Source organism: Micropterus dolomieu, linkage group LG03 (genome assembly GCF_021292245.1).
Source record: "Micropterus dolomieu isolate WLL.071019.BEF.003 ecotype Adirondacks linkage group LG03, ASM2129224v1, whole genome shotgun sequence".
NCBI classification, from domain to species: domain Eukaryota; kingdom Metazoa; phylum Chordata; class Actinopteri; order Centrarchiformes; family Centrarchidae; genus Micropterus; species Micropterus dolomieu.
In genome coordinates, this window is record NC_060152.1 from 9,669,453 (window position 1) to 9,690,796 (window position 21,344).

Genomic DNA, 21,344 nt, shown 5'->3' on the forward strand with positions numbered 1-21,344 from the left:
CACTCTAAAGCTAAAATCTCTGTATTGCACAAAAGATATCTTCGGATTCCCATGAATTTTGTTATGTACTGTCATGGTCTCAATGGTGGCTTAGATTTTAATGACCACTTGGCCTGCCCTCTACTTCCCTAAGGACAAACTTAATGCACTACTAGTACAGTACCTCTGTATAGAGGAGTATAATGAACAGTGCAGCCTCTGGGTAAATCTAGCAGGGCTTTAAAGTTTTAGATTTTGTTGCTGATTGCAAGTTGCTGACAGTACATAAAAGAAATATGTGTGAAAACTTTAATCCATCACCCACACAGTCTTGCAGTGTCTCTGCCAAACTGACAGACAGTCTCAGACAGTTTTTCTCTCTTACACTTTAACAAGATCTCTCAGATTTCCTGCAGTTTCTCCAGGTGTATTGTTTGTCATTGCCCACACAGGCAGGTACCTGTTAGCTCTTCTGTCTGGCTGAGTGGGCCAATAGGTGAAATGTTGTCTTTCTACACCAGGCCTGGGAAACTGTCATGGCCCTAATGAGAAGTGGACCTGACATCCTCTCCAACCACTGCTCCCCTCTGCATCCCATCAGCCCTGACTTCTTCCTGTTCTTTTCCCCCAGTAATGATGGCAGAGAGGTTGTGGCACCAGGCAAATTGTAGGTTGAATTATTGATGGGTCACTGGGTCTGTGTGGTCTGTTGCTACGAGGAGGTCTGATCTTGTATGACATCCATCAATGCGTAAACAGGTATGAAAGTGTTGCTATGTGACAGGAAATCTTTTTATTTTTCCTGTGTGTGGCACAAGGGGTAGCTGATGAGGTCCGGTGTGCCAACATTGTTATCTCTCAAGGTGTGAAGACAATGGCTCACAGTGATGTGCTATGACAGGTAGCTCAGCAATGGCTCCACAAACAGGATTTCCGGGAGTCTCCATATATTTATGTTAACAGTGGAACATGGGTGGGATTAACTCCTCCCCTTTGGATTTCTCCCTCTGTCATTTCATGCAGGCATTGTATTGCAATAACATTGCACACAACAATCTGCTTTAGATGAAAAGCAGCACTGTCAGAAAAACTGAAGCATGCAGTGCCACTCAGTGGCTACCCTTTAATATAGAAAGATTATCTCGAAGTGGAAACATCCCAATAATGACCAGTTATGTTTACTACAGTCAATCAACCACATTTTCATCAGCACCCGTAATCCTGTGCAGCAGGAATTTTTTTTTCTTCTTAGAATTCACACAACACAGGCAGATATAATGGTGTGCTTTCATACTCCTAGTAATTAGTCTGTTTAACGTCAAGAGTTGAAGTACAAGGCAGAGTATATCTGCACAGTAATTGCATCATTGAATTGAGAGAAATAAGTGTAACTGTGACTGCTGCTACTGTATAATACAACAGTTAACAAACTGAATGATTTGTATAAGCCCAGTTTAGTGGGTCAAAGAGAGGGGTAGAAAGTAGGTGGGTGGCTCATGTACTTAAGAGAAGAACATTTAAGCTGATGAACATTGCTTAACAATATAGCCATAATGTGGACTAATTTAGAGCTGCTCCTTTCCAGCGGGGGCTTGATTGAGCAGCCGCCACTTGTTTGTTTTCCAATTTGGGCTTTGGTGGTTACTTCCGTTGTACGGCTGCGTTTGTTTTCTGAGAAGTCCTCATGTCTAATTTATTGGATCTGCTTTAACATGTTCGCCTACTCGCTCTCAGGCGATGCCGTGCTGCATAAATTATCCAGAGTACTTTTTGTTTTTTGACAAAAGGGGTGAGTGGCTAATGTGGGACTGCATGCTGTCAGTTAACAGTTTTTAAGACATGTTTTATCAGCTTTGCCAACCGAGACGTTTAGACTTGTTTTGCAGGCACAAAAGTAAAGCTTTGTGGAATGAAATAGAATAGATTTGCAAAGAAATCACTGGTGTGGCTGTAATAAAATGTAGGTTTTTAAAAAATGACCCGTCACTAGCCTTCCTTTGGTAATGCTGAGGGTTTGCAGAGAGCCTTCAGTACATAGACACCACAGGCTTTTTTGCTATCCTGCACCTGTTAACCTTGAATATTAAATCATACTGAGATTTAGACTTCTCAAACCATAGTCGAGTGAAGGTGCTGCGACCTGTGGACTCCTCTGCTTCACAGTCAGCTGGCACAAGCAGCTTGTGAAATGAAGAACAAAATCAATGTGCAAGAAAAGGTCTCCCCCTGTCAGTCTTGTCAGATCCAGCTGAAAGGGTAGAAATGTTGGGGGAAGATGATTGAAGCCGGGACTTGTAATATTCCTTTCAATCAGTGATGAGTACACTCAGTGACTGAGATACCTGTATCTATTTCTTTAGGAATATTCCCCGTGTTCCTCCACCATGCCCGTGAAGATACAGAGAAAACAAAAGGATTCTAATAATGATCAGTGCCGCTGGGAGAGAAACTAAACAAACCAGGTGCTGCTGATAAAGAATCGACTTTTTGTTTCAGTCACCGCGCACTGAGAAAATGAGCGTCTCATTACGGCCTCAGCAGAATTAAATCTCAGATATCTTTCAGCCAGCAACAGTCATTGAACCATGTTTTGATCTAAATGTGTGTGTTCGTGGGTGTGGGCACAGATTTCTAACTACCAACTATTTAAAATTATATTTTGTAGAAATAACAATGTCGTTACTCTCTCTCACTCACTCACTCACACAGCAGACATACACCCACAGGTTTACAGTTTATTTCATTTCCATTTGGAAGTTTGAAGAGCGAGCTTCTTTTTAGTATGAGTTTCTACACTGCGTTTCTTACTTAAGGCCATTCTATGATTGATCGAGTCTGACAACGTTGAATTTTTCCCTCACTTGAGCACCAGTTATTCATCAGACAGACATCACTAGATGTGTGGAATAGGAACATGCTTCCTGACTTAATACCCTGATCATGTTCAGACTACTGTTCAAACGGTGTGCTCACAATAAGGCACTTGTTCATTGCTTGTGAATGAATTATCGTATTTGTTGAATTGTTTTAGAGTTCTAGGATGCATGTGTAGAGGAAGAAGGGAGAAAAGAGAGTGAAATTAAATGGCTTGCAGTTTAAAGAACAATGTCTTGTCACTTTTTAAAACTAAAAAAACAATGTAACACTTCAGCTTTGACTTGTAAATTAGTATTTGTTCTCACCTCTTATTGTGATTGAAATAGATTTGAGTTTGAAAGGTTTACCACATCTAAGTAGAGCTGTAGCAACTAATCAACTGACAGAAAATGAATGCAACTCTTGATTATGTATTAGCTGTTGAAGTGATTTTCCATCGTCTTTGTCTTGTAAACTGGTATTTCTGGCTTTTGCGACAAACAAGACATTTGAAGACGTCACCTTGAGCGTTTATTTCCACTGTTTTCTGACATTTTATAGAACAAAGGAGAAAAAAGAGTTTGCAGATTAATCATTAATTGTTATGCTAAAGTTGCAAATGTGACCCTCTGTCCACAGAGTACAGAGTGATGGCACAAATATAAATGACGCCAACATAGCCCCCATGAGACACTCATTATTTTTCGTCTTTTTCTCTGACTCATCCACAGGTGATCACTGTTGTCACAAGTTTTCTAAGGGCCATTAGGTGCAGCTCAGTGTTAGTCATAAGATGTTTTTTTCCCTTTGTGGACTGACAGACTCTGCTGCCTTTTAGCTGCTTTATAGATTTGTTTTTGATCAAGAGTAAAAGCTTTCCTCTGACATTCAGGACAAAGGGAAGAAGATGATGAGAAAAATTACTGTGGACTTGCATGTCAGCGTGAGATCGGAAGGGAGGCAGAAGAGGTTAGTTTGCAGATCTATGTTCATAAGCTGCCAAATAGGACTTATTTATCTGTGGCCTAAAGAAAATGCCTTTTTTTTCTCAGCCACGCGACATCAGAAGATTCTCAAAATGTCACCCACTGTGTTTTTAGATGTAGTCCTTATTTCTGGAGCACAGGAAACCTGAAGTGATATCAAACCAAGCGGTTGCATGAAAATAACTGTCTGTGCCGGACTTGTATCAAGACAACATTATGCATGCTCTCTGCATGCGCTTTGGACGGGACAGAATCAAGGAAACCACAAGCAGTCCTCTGAAGCAGAGATGAAATTTGCTTTCAAACTGCAGATTTGTCTTTTCCATGACACACACATCATTCATTTCTCATCTTCAGCAGATCAGGTTTTTGGCCTGCTTTGTCTCCTACATCTCAGTAACATGAATAAAGAGGAGGTGCAAAAACGACAGGGCTTTGTTCTCGCATTAAAGGCCCACATTTTTTATCAGAATCAGTGGCACTGTGAGTAAGGGACTTGTGTGGCAGATGTAGCTCTTTGCTGGCTGCTTAAACACGTTAGCAACCAGTCACAGTTACTCATTTTATTTTTACATAATATATTTACCCTGTCCATCACCTGTCTAATCAGACTTAAGAATGTGTCCCAAATGTGAAGAAGAAAGGAAAACATCTCTTTGGTTTTAGTCTTCTTATTGTTCCTCTGTGCCTTAGACCTCCATTGTTGTCCAAAAACAAATAAAAACAAACCAAAGAGCCACACTATTGCAGTGGGTCACGTGTTTCTTCATTGTCATTATCATATTTTGTGTTGATACCATTTACGTCATCCTGGTGCCGTAAATACTCACTCGAACACCATATCTGCAGCCACTTCCCAAAAATTGCACTGTTTATGCCTGTTTGAGTAACGGTTAGTGCCAGTATACTGATGGTAACAACACTGTCAACAAATTACTATTTCCACCATGATTACTGTAAATTTTACCGATGCATAAAATTAACAGACGCTGTACTGCATTTAATGTAGCCCACAGTCAATTGTCCTAAACCTTTAACAGCCAACCTGCTCATGTTTGTGGTGTTTTAAAGTGTATTTTATATCAATACTTTTGCAGAGACCAACAAAGTTGCATATACAGTTAACATGGTGTTTGTTAGGTTTGAAAAATCCCAGCTATGGTGCTAAGTGATTTCATTACATTTCTGCTCCAGTAGAAGTATTTCATGAAAGCTTGAGGCACCCCCGTAATGATACTGTGCCACATAAGTTATAGCATGAAAATGTCACCGTTACCTCCCTAGTGAAGCTAAAAACCACAGTGCACAGCTGTATGTATTTGCTACCTCTTTTTAAAGATTTATGTGTTCTATAGGAACCAGTGGGCTGCGGGCTGAGAGCAACAGGCAGGGCAGGATAGAATATTGCCAGTCTTATCATTTAAAAGTAGGCTCAGCGATTCTGGAGAAATCCAATACCATGACAAATACCATATTATAGAACGAACAACAACACAGCAAGTAATGTAACAAGCTTTAGCTAGGTTTTTGGTTAGCAAACTGTGGCTACAATTGCTGCTGCAAAGCTAACATGCAGAGAGGATGAGAAGGTCCCAGAGCCAGCACACCAGCTCCAGTCAGCAATACTCACAACTCTCCTGCTACTATAGCTAACATCACGACAACAGCATATGTTGGTGAAGTAGAAAGTAAGCTGAATGTTAATTCAGAAGAGCAGCTCCTCAAAGAACACAAACTATTTACCCTACAAGCATTTTACCCTGCTTAACACAGTAAGTCTTTTTCAACGTTATTTTACGCAGTCATCAGTTGGACGAATGGAGAGCAGGAAATGGTAACACACACAGTAGCTGGTATGGAAAAGTGCATAGGCCTATTTTTAGTGTCTTTTGTTCCCGAGGGGGAGATGGAGAGGTTTTACTAGTAAACAGAAGTGGCAGACCTAGAAATATTGCTTGAAGTGTCTGTCCACTGGGCTCTGACAATGTTTGCTGTGGGAGAGATAGCTGCATGGCTGATGCGTGTTTTCAGCGGTTAAGAGCTGATAGAAAAGCCTTTTGCGTCCAGCCTCCTCTCCGACAATCCTACAGGGAATTCCAACTGAAAGGGAAGAAAGCGACCTGTCGGCTGTCACATCGGATCAATGTTGGTCTTTGCTGAGTTCCACAATTCTGCCATCTTATCAGAGAGGCAGGGGAAAATTTAAATTGTGAACATAACAGAGTTTGTTGTTAGCTTTGTATTTTTGGATGGATGTGAAGGCCGTGCAAAGTAGCACTTCAGTAATGAAGTTCACGTGCTGGCGGAGGCTGTCTGTGTGGCACATGAGACCAGCAGTGTGTCAGGGAAGACAAATTTATGAACACGGCCCATAATTTAGCTTGTGTTCTGCGTACAGTAAATCACAGGGCAGATGCCAGCCAATGGGGTTTTACTGTAATTAATCAAGTAATCTATAAACAAGCAAACAAGAATAAATGACTGCTGTATAATCAGCTGCCCCTGCTTCTTGCCAGTTACTTGAGTGTGTGTACATGTGTTTACTGTGCATGACTACACGAACAAAAGTATATTTCTGTAGTGAAATTCAAAAATGATGCAAGCGCAACACACAAATGAGAAAGAAGTTTGTGGGTGTGGGTGTGCGCCTGATGGCTTCTGTTTTGCTCGAGCTGCAGTGGTGGTATAAAGGGCCAATGAGGAAAGATGGCACCAGGCGGAGGGTCATTAGTGCTCTCTTTGATAAAATAGAGAGCCTTGGGACTGGAGAGGGAGCGTAGCACACACAAACACAGACTAGGCAGAGACTGTTCTGTATTATTCTGCCAGAATTAACAAGTAACAAAGCCCCTCTGGTCCCATCCCATTACTTTTTGAAATACAGAGTACATAGCGTCAGTACTAGAGCTCTAGATAGACGGGAAAAAAATGTATTGTCATTTTCTCAAATTTCACAAAACAAATACCTAATACCCAAGTTTCAATACAATACATTTTCACCACCTTACATTATTTAAGAACCTGTTGTTTTTTGGCCCTGAAATTAGAATAGTGTAAATTTTTTCAATTGAAAGATTCCTGTATTTTTCTCTGTGCTCTTCTTATTGGTTTAAAAGGGGCGGCAGTCAGTTGGAAAAAGGTGGTGTCACATATTTTCGTGCCCCAATCAGGATTTTAGTATAATTTTAGTATTTTTTAATGAGTATCTGATGACAATTGGAGTGTTTTTCCATGTTTCTAGGTGTGTCAGTCATTCATTCACTGCTCCCAATATTTTATATATATATATATATATATATATACTCAGTAGATTTCTGACACTTGTTGATTATCATCATCATTTCACTGGCAGGTGTATTATTTTGTGGGGTTGTGAGCAGAGAGCAGCACATCTGCCACAGGCACTGTGGGAGCCAAGTTACGTTCATATGTTTAAGTTTGATAAATAAGCGCAGCCTGTTCTTTAATAGTTTATGTGGTTTGAGGTTAATAAGTGAATTGAATACATAAATTGATTGTATTTTGTGAAAAGTCAGCGAATCATTTGATTTAATTCATGTTGATGTAAGCTGATTTAAAATTATATTTTGTAACTATTCAGTGTGCTGGTCTTAGCCTTGATCTGGACCTGACGTACCAGCCCAAACTTGCCTGGATTGGTGCTGGGTCGTCAACAATCAACATAATGTCTCTACTGGCGAAGCTGTGAGATTGATGGGATCCCTTGGGAGTTGGGACCGCACAAAACACACCCGTAAAGTCCTGATAAAGCAGAGTGGCTTTTCTGATAAATAGCTGGATGTGTTTTCCAAACTTTGATTTTTGCATATGTAGTATTTGCTGCTTTAATGCATTAACTGCTTTAACATTTGAATGCAATGAATGATCTCGTTCTGCTTTATTAGTGGGTCAAGCGTTCGGCATGTACAGCAGAAAACATCTTCTTACAGCATCTGTAAGAATATCGTATTTACCATTCAATTCAATATGTAGTCTGTTTGTTCACTGATTCAGTCATGTATGTATTACTTTATTTACTTTCTGACTATTTTGTGAGGCCGTTAAACAGTGTTTTTGTAAAGATCCCACGGGTGGGTCGCTCGGAACACCAATAACATGCATGAGTGAGTAATGCAAAGGCTCGTGGGTAGGTTTTAAGAGGACACTGCAGCTGCTGTGAAACTGGTGCATTGAGACCAATAGTGGGTGCGCTAGACTTCTGAATATATATATATATATATGGCTGAGATGTATGTAGATTTGTTTTGAGGTACAAAAATATGGGAAATAGATGATAAATTCTAAAAAGCTGTGTAATACTGCGAACAGTGGGCAGTAATATTCACAAAGTGAAAGTAGGGCAGCAATTGCTTTATTTAGTTTCATTTAATACATTTAGTTGCAAGAGTCCATGATGCGCCTCATGCTCATCCACCTCATGCCACTCATGCCCATGTCCCTGAAGCTCCTGTACTCTCCGGGCCTCATGTACATCATCCTGCCTCTGTAGTGGGCCTGCTCATACATCAGCCAGTGACCGTCCATCACGTTGCAGGACATGCAGTCAGACATACGGTAGCGGTCCATGATGTTGTCGCAGTCATCCATCAGCTCATGCATCTGACCACCAAAGTTCTCCCTCTCGTAGATCCTCATCCTGAACTGGCCTCTGTGCTGTAAATTGAAAAGCAGAGAGCTTAAAGCAACAGTCTTGTATAATATTAGAGGTCAGTGTAGCTTGAACGCAAGAAAAATCCCAATATTATGCTTACCAGTGGGATCATACGGCAAGACCTGATGCAGTCTCTCATTCCCATCATGCTCATGTAGTCAGCGTACTCGCCCCTCTTCATGAAGTACTGGTTGCCCATGTAGTTGGGGCGGTCGTAGACCATGAAGCAGCCACTCTCCACCCTGCAGGAGTGGCACCTGTTCAGGTAGGAGGTCATGTCAGAGCAGTCGCTCATGCACTCATAGGAGCGACCCTGGAAGTTCCTCTCCTCATATAAGATGATCTGGAAAAAAAGGTGAATGGTTGTGGGGGGGTGAATATGGGGATCTCATTTTATGAACAGTAATTTCTAGTTTGATTTTTAAAGTACCTTGCCCTTCATGTTCATGTTGCTCATGTTGACTGCAGATGTGTTGTCGCTCTTGCTCTTGCTCTTGAATTGCCTTGCTATCTGGTTTAACCCTTTCCTTTTATACTTGACTAAACATAAAGAATCAGTGCCCCCCCCGAGAGAATCCCTTACTCAGCAACGGACTATTGAAGCCTATAGAATGCAGATGTCTATTTTTCCAGCGACTGGGTATGTCACAGTATTTAAAAAGGCCTTTTCTCTCATAACAGAAAGCATTCCTAACAGCGCTCGTCACATGTAGATATGTTGGCCCATGTGACTGTTAAAAACAGTGTAGACCTGTACTGTGCACATCTATTCTGTATCTGGTTATTTGAGCTTTGGTGTAATGATGCTGTGACACAACACATGGCTCTGTTAAGTGTTAAATTGATGGTAGTGACAGATTGAAGAAAAAATTAATGTAGCTCCACACATGAAATCCAGTATCTTATTTCTATTTTCTATCTTTTAATAGTATTTAAATGTCTTTTTATATTGCCCTATGTTGCTTTTATGTAAAGCACTTTGATTCAACTTGTTCTTGAAATGCGCTACACAAATAAATTTCCCTTGCCTTTGTTTTTTAATGAGAAATTCAGAGGCAGAACAAACACCTTGGACTTCACAATGTACATTTTGAGATTTGTAAGCCTTTGTCTGTTGGCTTTAACAGTAATGTTGTTACTTACACAACGTCAATAAGATATTCTAACAGTAAATATTTAATTCACTTTGCTAATGTAAAAGCCAATTATTATTTTTCAGACTACAAAGACTACTTATACAATAATAATAATGCTGAAAGTGAAGGCCACCGGTTTTGTTTTCCTCTTCCTAAATATTTCTGCTGAGTCACTGCTTCACATCTCTTTCTGACGGTCTCATGTGTCTAGAATCTGTTTTCCCTCCATATATCATGTCTGTCTCTTCTCAATCACTTTCTCTACTCTCTCCTGTCCTCCTCTCCTCTCACCTCTGCTCTGCTATCTTGACCCTTTTTACCTCGTCAGGCGCCTCTCTCCGTCAGGACTTCAATATCTTACTCCACGGTCTTCATTTTTTCTTTCCAAACATTGTTCCCACTAGCTAATGGAGATATAGTGACTGATGATCCATTAACTTTGGCCTCAGAGAGTCTGGTTGGTGGAGATTGGGAGGACATGTGGTTTTAAATGGACTGTTTTAGATTACATGGATGAGATTGCTTTTAATCTTGCTGGAGTTCTGTTGTAGTAGGCCTTATGTTTCACATAATTAGCTTCAGAGGAAGAACTGAAGGGAAATGTGTGCATGCCTGTGATTCCGGGAAGTTTTTCTTTTTGTAGAATATATATTTCTAATTATCTTTATAAACAGACAAAAAGAACGATAAAGCATGCACGCACATGATGTATGTGTATTGTTTGTCTATTTACTTAAGTTGCCTTCTTTTCTTTCCAGTTGTTCAAGAATAAAGTACTGGAGCTGGGAGAGAAGCTGCTGCCTGCCTTCAACACGCCAACAGGAATCCCCCGAGGAGTCATCAACCTGGGGAGGTGAGTCTCAGCACAGCCTTCACCTCCAACTGTCCTTCTTCCCTGATAAAAGACCATATCCAGTTGTCATGCTGGCTGGCATTAATCAGCGCTCATGCGGTTTGTTCATCTCGGCAACCGGAGGCAGAGGATTCAAAATCGTGAGCCAACATGCAAGTTGTCAACAAATAGGAAATATGCTAATGTTGTATTGAACCCTCCTCTAATCCACAGTTAGCTTACAACACTGAATTTTAACTTTCAGATGCCTCGGGACTGCTTGGCACATACAAATAAATGTTCTAAATGTCCTACAGAACCCATGAATAGGAAAGTAGATACAAATATGTAATTGATATAGTAGCAATACTTAGGTCTGTGTGAATTTGCAGAAACGAAGAAAATAGTTTAAACAGACGGACCCACAGTCTCTGTTTATTGACAGTGGAGCAGGCTGAGCTTTACAATGAAGATGACATTTGGATAAGAATTAATCTGTGTTCATAAACACTTTGGAAGATCATATGAATAATATTTGCATGTTTTTAAATGAGTTGTGTTAATTTTTAATCAGTTCTGAACCATTACCTTTCTAATCTAAAATCTTTATTGACACGATCTTGTTAATGCCACGGTCACGCCACACAAATTCCAGCCATTTTTATTTTCAGAGCAATTTCACAATGAAATTCAACTTCTCTGTGCATGTTTGGATTTGGGTTCAAGGGGGGTGGGGGGTAAAGAGTGTGCCTCTTGTTTTTTTTATTTAACAATTTCTAAAAAAAAATAGTTGGAAAAGATGAGTGGAAAAATAGGTCTGACCAACTGATGAGTGCTGATAGCGGAGTCAGTCAAATTTTCATCGCTAGCCTACATACCCACTAGTATTTTAATCGAGACCAAGTCAAGATCAAGACCAGAGTTTATCAAGGCCGAGACAAGACCAAGACTATTAGGGGCTGAGACCAATCGAGACCAAGACCGACATGACACACAATAAAATGTGGATCGAGATCATTGGTACTTCTCAAATTGATCTCAAAGATCCACATTTCCATTAAAACATCCACATACAAACACGAAGAGCTGAAATCAACATAAGCATCTTTTTTCAGCTCTCCTTTTCCATGCTTACCATCACGGGGAGGGGGGGCAGTCGTTAACAGTAACAGCAGATATTTAATTAGGGTTAATAAGTTTTACATCCAATCAAAGTTAAGATGTCAAATAAATCAGACAATTCAGTGGATCGAAAATATGACGATCACACAACCATATTTGATCATTGGAAGTTATTTAGCCAAATGTTAATTATCAAACTCCCCATTTTTAAGATTTTGGTAAATACACTACTCCTTCCTCTCACTTCCTAATCTTATTTTATAAGACACTTCCTGGCACTTCTGTTATCTGCCTTCTACCAATTAACCCACCAGCCAAGCTGGACAGCTGCTGGCAGATTTAATTACCTTTTTCTACAGTTAATTTCTGCTACATCACCAACATGGGTCTGGAGTACAGATGGACAGGAGGAACCAGGCTGCCTATAGTGTGGTCATGTGGGGTGTGTGAAGGCACACAAACAAGCGTACCCACACGTCATTTTAGAAGAGAACATATGCATTGTGTAACAGAACACAAACAGGCAGTCAGCAATCTGCACACAGCGTAGTTCAGTCCTGCGGCAGCACAGCCTCTGGCTCCGACAGTGTGTAGGAAGTATTTTCTCATATGCTATATGTGAATTACTGTCGTGCATTACTTGGTGTCCTTTCCTGAATGTTTAGTGTTATTTTGATCTGCCAAACAGTTGTTAGCTCAAAGCTAACTCTGGTGCACCTCAAATGTCAACATTTAGGGAGATCTCAAACATGATTTTTTAACATACATTGGGAGGTCACACAGTTTTATTCATGTGTGTATGTGTTCCTCGTCAATCAGAAATACTTTATTGATCCAAGGGGAAATTGTTGTGGTACAGTTACACACATTACACAACAAAGAGAAGAAATAATAATCGAAGTTGGTAGGTAAAGAAATATATAAATATTAAATATAAAGAAAAAAATATTTACAATATTTCCATTTTTAACAGAATTGTGATGAACAGTGAGTAAACAGAACAAGAATTGCAACAGACAATATAGCACAGAATCATCAATCAGAATCAACATCAAAGACGAGAGTCATTTTAGTCCCTCTGTTAAAATGCCCACATGTGATTTTTGCTTTTTTTTTTTTTATCACTTTTTCCAACTGATTATATTTCTGTGGACAAGAGTGAGGCAGGGTTTGTTGTTGAATGGCGTGGAAAGATTAATGAATGAGTGCCAGTGTTGTTGCTTACCAGGCAGCAGTAATGTCCCTTACCTCTCTCCAAACCCGTCAGCTGCCACCTTGCACCTCTGCTTTGATTCTTAGATTGATTCTCCTTAAAGGAGGAATCAAATGTGACTCGAGCCAGAGCTTCTAATGATGTAGCCCCCAAACTTTTAATGGATGCATTCATCAGAGCAGCAAACTCTCCGAGTTCTCTCTGTCCTCACACACCAGATCCCCTCCTCCATTTTCTTCCCTTCTGACAAATTCTATTCAGTTCATTACTGGCATCTATTAGAGGATATGTTAAGTCCTTTCGGTAGTAAATTCTGCCTCAAATATTCACAGGCCTGTATTCAAGCACCGTCTCTGAATCTAAAGATATAGAGAGATGATAATAAGCCCACACTGACTTGGATGAAATAAAACTGAAGGGTGTCATGTGTTTCTAGGTAACTTTTTCATGGTCATTACACAGTGAAAACACAAAATCACAACAGGCAACAATAAATGTACTTAATTGTATATGATGGAAACAACTGTCAGATTAACTCTATATGTTACTGTTTAACTAATCAGTTTAAAACATCCGCACACTTAGTTCCATTGCAAACACCAAATTTCTTATCTTGGCTTTCACCCAGCATGCACTTAGCTGCAGAAAGTTAAAGCTGTTTCAACTTAATTCAGCTTCTGAAGCCTTTGGTAGTGCTGCAACCGAAGACTATTTTCATTAAATTGATGATTATTTTCCTGATTCATTTATTAATTGTTTAGTTGTTTAGTTGATGAAATGATGAATGAATTGTTGCAAATTTTCTGTCAAATGATATATATATAGATATATATATATATATATATATATATATTTATTATTGATTACCGTAAAACTTCAATTAATAGCTGAGTCCCAAACAGCCGCCTACCTCCTTTACTGGCCTGGTGTGGGAACACATTTTGACCAATAAATGCCTGGTCTGGTTTTTATAAGTTCTTTGGATGTATAAAACCTCTTAAATCCCGCGGGGTCGCCCGCTTTAGCTGCTTCTAAGCTGCTCGTATGATCAATATGTCAATATGGACATGCTGAACATCATTAGATTGGTTACATTCTCCACAATACCACTGTTAAGTTCATTTAACGGAAACAACAAGATCCAAAGTCTAATTCTTCTAGATTTACCGGTGTAACCTGCATGACTACAAGAGAGGAAAAAAGTGCTTACTCACGTTAACTTTGAAGCGCTCGTTAAGTCCGAATGTGTCCGTTCCTTGATTATTTATATTCCTTTAGTCTGTAAGGGTCCACCGATCAAAAGAATCAAAACAAGCTTTTCAGAAAATTTTATCCAAGTTGTAAATCCTGTCATGTGAAGTCCATCGCTCTCTGTCTGCTAACTTCTCTCATCCTGCACAGTGTTGTTGTTGTTTTCATTAGGTTGCTGCCTTCAAAATAAAAGTGCATAAGCCGTCTGTCGGAGCTAGATCGAATGAATGACGTGTATTTAATATTATTTGATAATTTTTACATACAAGTAGTATTCTGTTTTGTGCAAAAATAATTAAAGGCCTGTACCGTATGGTCACCTGTCCCAAATATAGGCAGGGTCAATTCAGTGATTTTAGCAAATAAAAGCCCGGGCTATTATTCAAAGTTTTACGGTAATTGACTAATTGCTTCAGCTCTGGTGTTGCTTCATAGTTAAGAAAGAGTGAGCATTGTGCAAAACCACAAATAAAAGCTAAATGTTCTAAATAGAAAGTCTGGATGGAATGCATCGTTACAGATCTCTGGAGACAAACAGTAGATGTTTATTGATTTAGATTGTATTGATTGATCTGAAAAGGGAATAAAAAGTAAGACAAGTCCATCTGTTATGATGCATTAAACACAGTCTGGGTACAGAAGGCCAAGAGGTCCACTAGGCACTCAGTTACTTTCAATTACTTTGTTCAGCTGCAGCATGTGAAATATTGACAGAGAATCTGGAGTTTTTAGTAATGCTGCTGCTGATACAGGAGGATAATATGATGCCGGAATTGCCTGTAAAACTTTTATCTCACTAGAACTTTACATCGAAACAGGATGAAATTCAGAAGATTGTGCTGTAATCTATGGACCCGTATTCATCTACCACTGTTACTTTTATTCAAAGTTTTACTTTGTTTTTTGTCATCAGTTGTTGATGAAAAAAACAAACAACATTCTTGTTGTTTGTTTGTTTTTTGCTTAAACTTCAGTAAATTTATATCTACTTACGATCACGTCACTCTTCTGATTTTCAACTCAACAACAGCCCAATGGATTGTTTATTTTTAAGTTGAAATTGTAGTGATAAATCAGTTTAAAATACATACAGGAAACGCATTGACATGTAACAGTTTCAATGGGTTAACACATTTGGAAGAAGAGACAGTGTTGTATTAATCAGTAATAAACAAAACAAAAGCAGAGCAGCTGTGTTCAGTCCGGCTGTGCATTTTACTCTTGAAATGAATATACTCCTGCTTATTTGTAGGGATGAAACGGTATGAAAATTTCATATCACGATTACAGTGACCAAAATTATCACGGTTATCAGTATCATCACGGTATTGTAAAAATGTGCCAATAGATTAAAATGTACTGATACACACACTGAAACCTTTTCAACAAGTTTTATATTGAAAACTACAAATACAATTGCCATTATGTTTGCATAAAAAATAAAATAACAGCTGTTTTATAAACGTGAATCATCAGTGTGCATTATCAAGATTTAATATTTTATAGTATATAGGTAATACAATGACCCCGTGGACAATTACATGAAAACAAATAAGTCTTTAGAAGACGGTGATAGTAACTGCAATGAGCCCAACAACCAACATAAATACAGAGGAGTCTGTAGCGTTTCTAGATATGCTGGTTGGTTGACTAAACTGCGTAACGTGTTATCATGTGCAGTGGGCGAATAGACTCTGCCGACACACGATGCACACAGCAACAGAACAACGTGTAGCGTTTTTTTCAAGAGCAGCAACACTGAGAGCTTCAGTTTACAAGCTGTTAGCAAGTCAGAGTGACAAACCAAAGCTAAAAGTTCACCCTGCGTTCACTATTAGGTTATTTTCAAGTTCCCCTCAGCACTCTCATAAAAACTAAAATACGACCGGACTTCAGAGTGACTGAAATCTCCGCAGCGCTGTCTTCCGCCGTGTTGTCATTGACCCAAACAAACCCATGTTGCCGTCTTCTGGGAGACGCTGGACAGTGTTTGCTGTGAGATTATAATAGCGTACCCGGTTACAATGGTAATTAAAATGTGTACGGTAATAATAATAACTGTGGGTAATTTTACCATGGTTTACCGTTAAACCGGTAATCTTTCATCCCTACTTATTTGTTGATTGTACTTTTCACAATCACTTACACCTACAGAGTGAAAAGAAAGATTTTTTTCAAACTAATATATAACTATGAAATGTTAGAGGGGTCATGCTTTGAGAAGTTTAAGTAATATGAAATTGTAGTAGAAACTCATAGTAGCAGTAGTAGACCTACTTCTACAATGAAATATCAAAACCTAACATTCTTTTAAATGTTGTTTTTATGATTATGCATATATATTTATGTACTGTATATGTAAACATGTATTAATGTGTGGATATATACTAGGATCAGTAACATCTATACTGTTAATGTTTATGTATGCACTGTGTTTCCTGAGTGAAGGATAACAAAAAGGTCCAAAATTATGTCAAGAGGTTTACACAGGAAATGAAATTTTACGCTGTATATACAGTGAAATAATGAAAGTGTTTAGACGTGTAGATGACTGTGTGTAACAGCCATGATACTTAGTCTTCTTGTTTGGATGTTGTCTCTGTTGCAGTGGCACCAGTTGGAGCTGGGGGTGGGCCTCAGCCGGGAGCAGCATCCTGGCTGAGTTCGGGACCCTTCACTTGGAATTTGTCCATCTGACAGAGCTCTCTAACAATCCCATCTACACAGAGAAGGTGCGATATTTAGATCACAGTTCCAGTTCTACTTTACAGGAAGATTTTACTACTTTGTTACCAACGTTTTGAAAATGTGTGGGATGTATCATGAGCATGGATTTCTGAAGACGCTTTCACCCTTGAAGCAATATTACAGTACAAGTTGGATGTGTGAAACCATGGCAGTGCAGTATTCTGATGTCTTTGCAGGTGATGAACATCAGAAAACTACTGAACAAGATTGAAAAACCCCATGGCCTGTACCCTAACTTCCTCAGTCCAGTCAGCGGCAACTGGGTCCAACGTAAGTACTGTGTTATTTTGCTTAATCATGAAATCACTGTGCAATTATTATGGGCGTGACGAGATTTTGCGCCACTAGATCTTGCGAGATTGAATTGTGACAATATTTCATCAGGCAAAAAGCTGTCTCAAATGGTATTTTTCACATGCTGTCAAGCCACACATTAATTTTCTCACGCAGTGAAATACAAATGTAGTATAACTTATAAGATGGACTCGCAGAGCTAATCAACTCCGTCCAGCTGATTGCCACCGGTGCACACCCTGATAGTAATCAGCTGGCGTTATGGTCCAGACAGCTGTGATGAGTGGTAACGAATAGCTGGTAGAGTTTTGAAACAAAAATCTAAAAACTGAAGCGCAACTTGCTCTGTTTGTGAGCTGCACTTTATCTGAGCTGCCGAAGTTAACGTGTGTGCGGATTTGTGGTGAGATTTCTGCCTTATTAAAAGTGTTTCATTTACTTTCGGTTTCACATGCAACATGCAGTCCCAAGCGGTGTCGGTCAAACGGTCTGAAGGGATGACATTACTACCAGCTTTTCAATCACGTAATGCACAGCAGAGTAAAGGGCAGGTTGACTTCTAACCAAATGACGGCGTTATTCTGGTAATATTATGACTTTATTCTAGACATGTCAGAGAACACAGATATGTGAGAGATTCTGAATGTGCAGAAGGTTTTGACCACAAGCAGAAAATCTGCTGAAAAACAGGAGCTATTAAAGTCCAGAGGCTATAGCCTAGATTTTGAATCATCACCCGCCACCTGCATTCTCTCTCTCTCTCTCACCATAAACTGGAAATTAATCATAATTTTCATATAATTCAGCATTAAAGATTTCTTAAAAATAGTGAAAAAAATCTGGTCTCGTAGGTTAAGTGTCACACTCCTAGCAATTATGGTCAACTTTGGGTTATACAGAAACATGTTGAACAGCGGGGTGAATGGCTGTCAACATTACAAGAATCAAATCATAAAAAAATCGTATGTTTTACACGAGACCTGGGTGACACATCCATCTCTGAGTTGCCCCGGGAATGCCATTCTGGTTACCTACGAAGTGTTACAGTAATTGTGTTTTCCCAGTGTAGATCAAGATTATAGGAGTTCATTGACGGTCATTTCACATTTTTACCTTCCCTGCCACTGACAGACCTTGAGTCACCTCACGTGTCAAAGCTCTTTCAGCCGCTCGTCTGCAACATCCACGCATCCGTCTACTTTCCTTTCATTTTTAATATCAGCCTCGTAGCAATAGCAATATGACTCCCATTGCTCTAGGTTATTAAAATGATAATGAATTCAATTACTTCAGGAAATTGGATCTTTCCGATTTACCTGAAAGGAAGTGGAGGGAAAAAGTATGGGATAAACGATGATGGGGCTAAAAAGGTGGTAATCTGGATGATTACAAAGGCTAATTGTTGTGGGTGAGCATGTAGAGAAGCAAAACTGTATATATTTATTGCCACAAAGGAGCACCCACAGCTCCCTCTCATCTGTCTGTGTCAAGGACAAACAGCAGCAGCACTGTGATAACCTTGCGAGGGACTCAGAAAATGTGTGTGTGCATGCAATGAGCATGAGTGGATAGATTTAGACTCATGCACTGCAATATCATCTTCATGAATTTGAATGTGGACTTAGAGAGGGCATGAGGAAAATCAACAGCCACTTGTTTCAATTTCCACTGAGAAGCCTGAAGTGTGTTACATAATTTAGGTTATAACTTTTAAATAAACTATTTTCTCTAATCAGTGAGCAGAGAGCGTGTGGGTTCGCAGTACATGAACATGCATACCAGGAATTACCCAGAAAAGAATGTAGTTGAATATTTTTGGTGTTCTACCACAAGACTCAAAAGCTTTTGTAACACTGTGATTCCAGCACACCAGACAAGAGGTGAAAATACATATATGGTGGCCTGTAAGACTTGAACTGTAACGGAATAAGGGTTTCTACAAGTGTGATGGCAGACTAGAAATTATATTTAAGACTTTTGTAAATTAATATAAGACTTTTTTTCATGACACTGGTTTCTTTTCAAGACTTGCATATACCCTGAATAAAGACCTGTATGTGTGTGTGTGAGACCCTACTCGATATTATCATACAACCCTGTTTCCCTCCTATTCCCCTTCTTAGATCATGTTTCCATCGGTGGCCTCGGGGATAGCTTCTACGAGTATCTGATCAAATCATTTCTGATGTCAGACAAGACAGACGACGATGCGAAGAAGATGTACTACAGCGCGCTGGAGGTATGGAAATTATAATCTTACATTCATACAGAGCGATGGGTCCACTGCATAAGCCCTTGATCAAAATAAGTATACAAAATGCACCCAAGACACACAAAAGACAAACAGACAGTATTCCACAAAACAGTGAGGGGACAGCAGGTACGTTGCTGAAAGTTTTAGGAGACAGTTGAAGGCTTTTTTCAGACAAATTCAGACATAGGCATCTTTTACGTAAATGTTCCTTAATGACTTTATTCAGACATGACGGCAGTTTTATGGAAAGAGCCACAATGCTCGCATGATCTTTGGCACAGAGAGGGAGCGTTGAGTAAAAAAAAGAAATGGAGTGTTCTGTCTTTACACAGGCTCCATAAGAGATGGCATTTTGCCGCTGAAGCCTTAATGATTTTCATCATTTAAGGTACACTGAACAAAATTATAAACGTGACACTTTTGTTTTTGCCCCCATTAATAATGAGCTGAACTCAAAGATCTAAGACTTTCTCTATGTACACAAAAGGCCTATTTCTCTCAAATATTGTTCCCAAATCTGTCAAAATCTATGTTAGTGAGCACTTCTCCTTTGCCGAGATAATCCATCCACCTCACAGGTGTGGCATATCAAGATGCTGATCAGACAGCATGGGGATTGCACAGGTGTGCCTTAGGCTGGCCACAATAAAAGGCCACTCGAAAATTAATCGTGCATTAATCTCGTGCTGCTGTGGACTACGTTCATCTGCCATGTTGGAGGTTTTACAGAAATCTCAAACCTAGTATTATTGCTGAAATTCCTTTTTAAGTGAAAGTGACTTAGGCACTTACTTGGACATTAGACTGATAGGTTAAATTGCCATCACATTTACATAACAAGGTGCATGTCAGAAAGTGGCTATACTGTAGGAAAAAAAATGGAGCGCAAAACCAGGGCTCTTATGCATAGAGGTTTCTTGCTCCTATTTAAATTCAGTGGATCATTTTCAGAAGCTGGTGTAGAGCTGTAATGGATGCTTTTATTCAAAGCACCAGACAGATGTTCTCAGTGAAATGGTCATAGGGGAGGGGAAGGAAGATAATACCGAAAAGGAAAGATTCCTGGTATTGAGTAATGTGATTAAATGGAACTGACTTTTGTGTAAATTTACGCTGTAATGTAAAATATGAGCACTCCCACTATCTGCAGAAAAATGTTTGTGCATATGAACCTGCTGCACAGTATACACATGCAAAGCTGTCTGTTTTCCTCTTTAATGGAGATAATGTCAGAGTAAAGTATATTTCCTCTGGCTACAATTACAGTATCACAGACAATAACTTAAGATTGCCATTGAGATTTCCTTGGTTCTCATCAGAGGGTCGAGCCAGAGGCACAACTACTAATAACAGACTCTCCTTCTCCCCTGTGACTTTGTGACTCCCCTGTATTTAAATGGCCACCGGACCCCTGCGCTATCAGATTAAGTTAAATATTGTACGTGCATACAGAGATCTAAGGTGAAGGCGCAGAACAACTCATTATGTTTAGCATTCAAATTAAAGTAGATAACTAATTAAAACAGTGTTGAATGAGAAAACATTTTCCAATTAAACTATACCGTGATTACTGCTAACAACATCTAATTAGCTGGAAAATCACCAGTTTCAACCCTCAAGAAAAATGTTTCTTCGGAGAACATGGTCTTTTTAAGCTTTCATATTATACACATTACTTTGTTTTGTCCTGTTCCAGCAGGTTGCATGAAAGGTTTCTCAGACAGTATACAGCAATGATTGGAGGGTTTTATTATATGAAGGGAAAATGTACTAACTGCAGTACTGGTTGTCTCCGTCTCTAAGTAATTTGGAATTAAAATAACCCATCCCACAAACCAAATGTTCTTCACATTTCCCATTAATTTCCTGTTCTTTTTTTTTCAAGTTCATTCTGAAAGGGCTGTTAAAAATTTTATGAATGATTGGACCTGAGATTGAAGAGGGAGTTTACACTTTTAATTATCAGCACTTTGCTGATAATGCTGAATATCACGGACCTGT

At 39.3% G+C, this 21,344-nt stretch overlaps 2 protein-coding genes across 3 annotated transcripts in view; one reads left to right on the plus strand and one right to left on the minus strand.

The window, feature by feature from the left end:
• LOC123968031 (mannosyl-oligosaccharide 1,2-alpha-mannosidase IC) overlaps window positions 1-21,344 on the plus strand; it is a 68,628-nt gene that overhangs the window by 32,653 nt on the left and 14,631 nt on the right. Inside the window, exons 3-6 of the mRNA XM_046044501.1 lie at window positions 10,388-10,482; window positions 16,656-16,779; window positions 16,972-17,065; window positions 19,213-19,328. Of these exons, the coding sequence (XP_045900457.1) occupies window positions 10,388-10,482; window positions 16,656-16,779; window positions 16,972-17,065; window positions 19,213-19,328 (429 nt within the window). The remainder of the gene's footprint in view (window positions 1-10,387; window positions 10,483-16,655; window positions 16,780-16,971; window positions 17,066-19,212; window positions 19,329-21,344) is intronic.
• On the minus strand, window positions 8,177-10,719 carry LOC123967921 (gamma-crystallin M3-like). Of its 2 annotated transcripts, none has more exons than XM_046044285.1 (3): window positions 10,363-10,719; window positions 8,594-8,836; window positions 8,177-8,495 (listed from the first exon to the last, which is right to left on the minus strand). In XM_046044285.1, the coding sequence occupies exons 2-3, from the start codon at window positions 8,786-8,788 to the stop codon at window positions 8,217-8,219; spliced, it is 474 nt and encodes a 157-aa protein (XP_045900241.1). In that variant the 5' UTR covers window positions 8,789-8,836; window positions 10,363-10,719; the 3' UTR covers window positions 8,177-8,216. The 2 variants fall into 2 exon arrangements, with proteins under 2 accessions (XP_045900241.1, XP_045900240.1); XM_046044284.1 differs by lacking the exon at window positions 10,363-10,719 and adding an exon at window positions 8,924-9,043.

Excerpts from the sequence above, each read along its gene's own strand:
- LOC123967921 (XM_046044284.1), bottom strand. The coding sequence starts at position 8,950 with ATGAGCAACATGAACATGAAGGGCAAG. Across the intron at positions 8,837-8,923 it reads ACATGAACATGAAGGGCAAG|ATCATCTTATATGAGGAGAG; the intron begins GTACTTTAAAAA and ends CTTTTTTTCCAG. Across the intron at positions 8,496-8,593 it reads CTTGCCGTATGATCCCACTG|CACAGAGGCCAGTTCAGGAT; the intron begins GTAAGCATAATA and ends TTCAATTTACAG.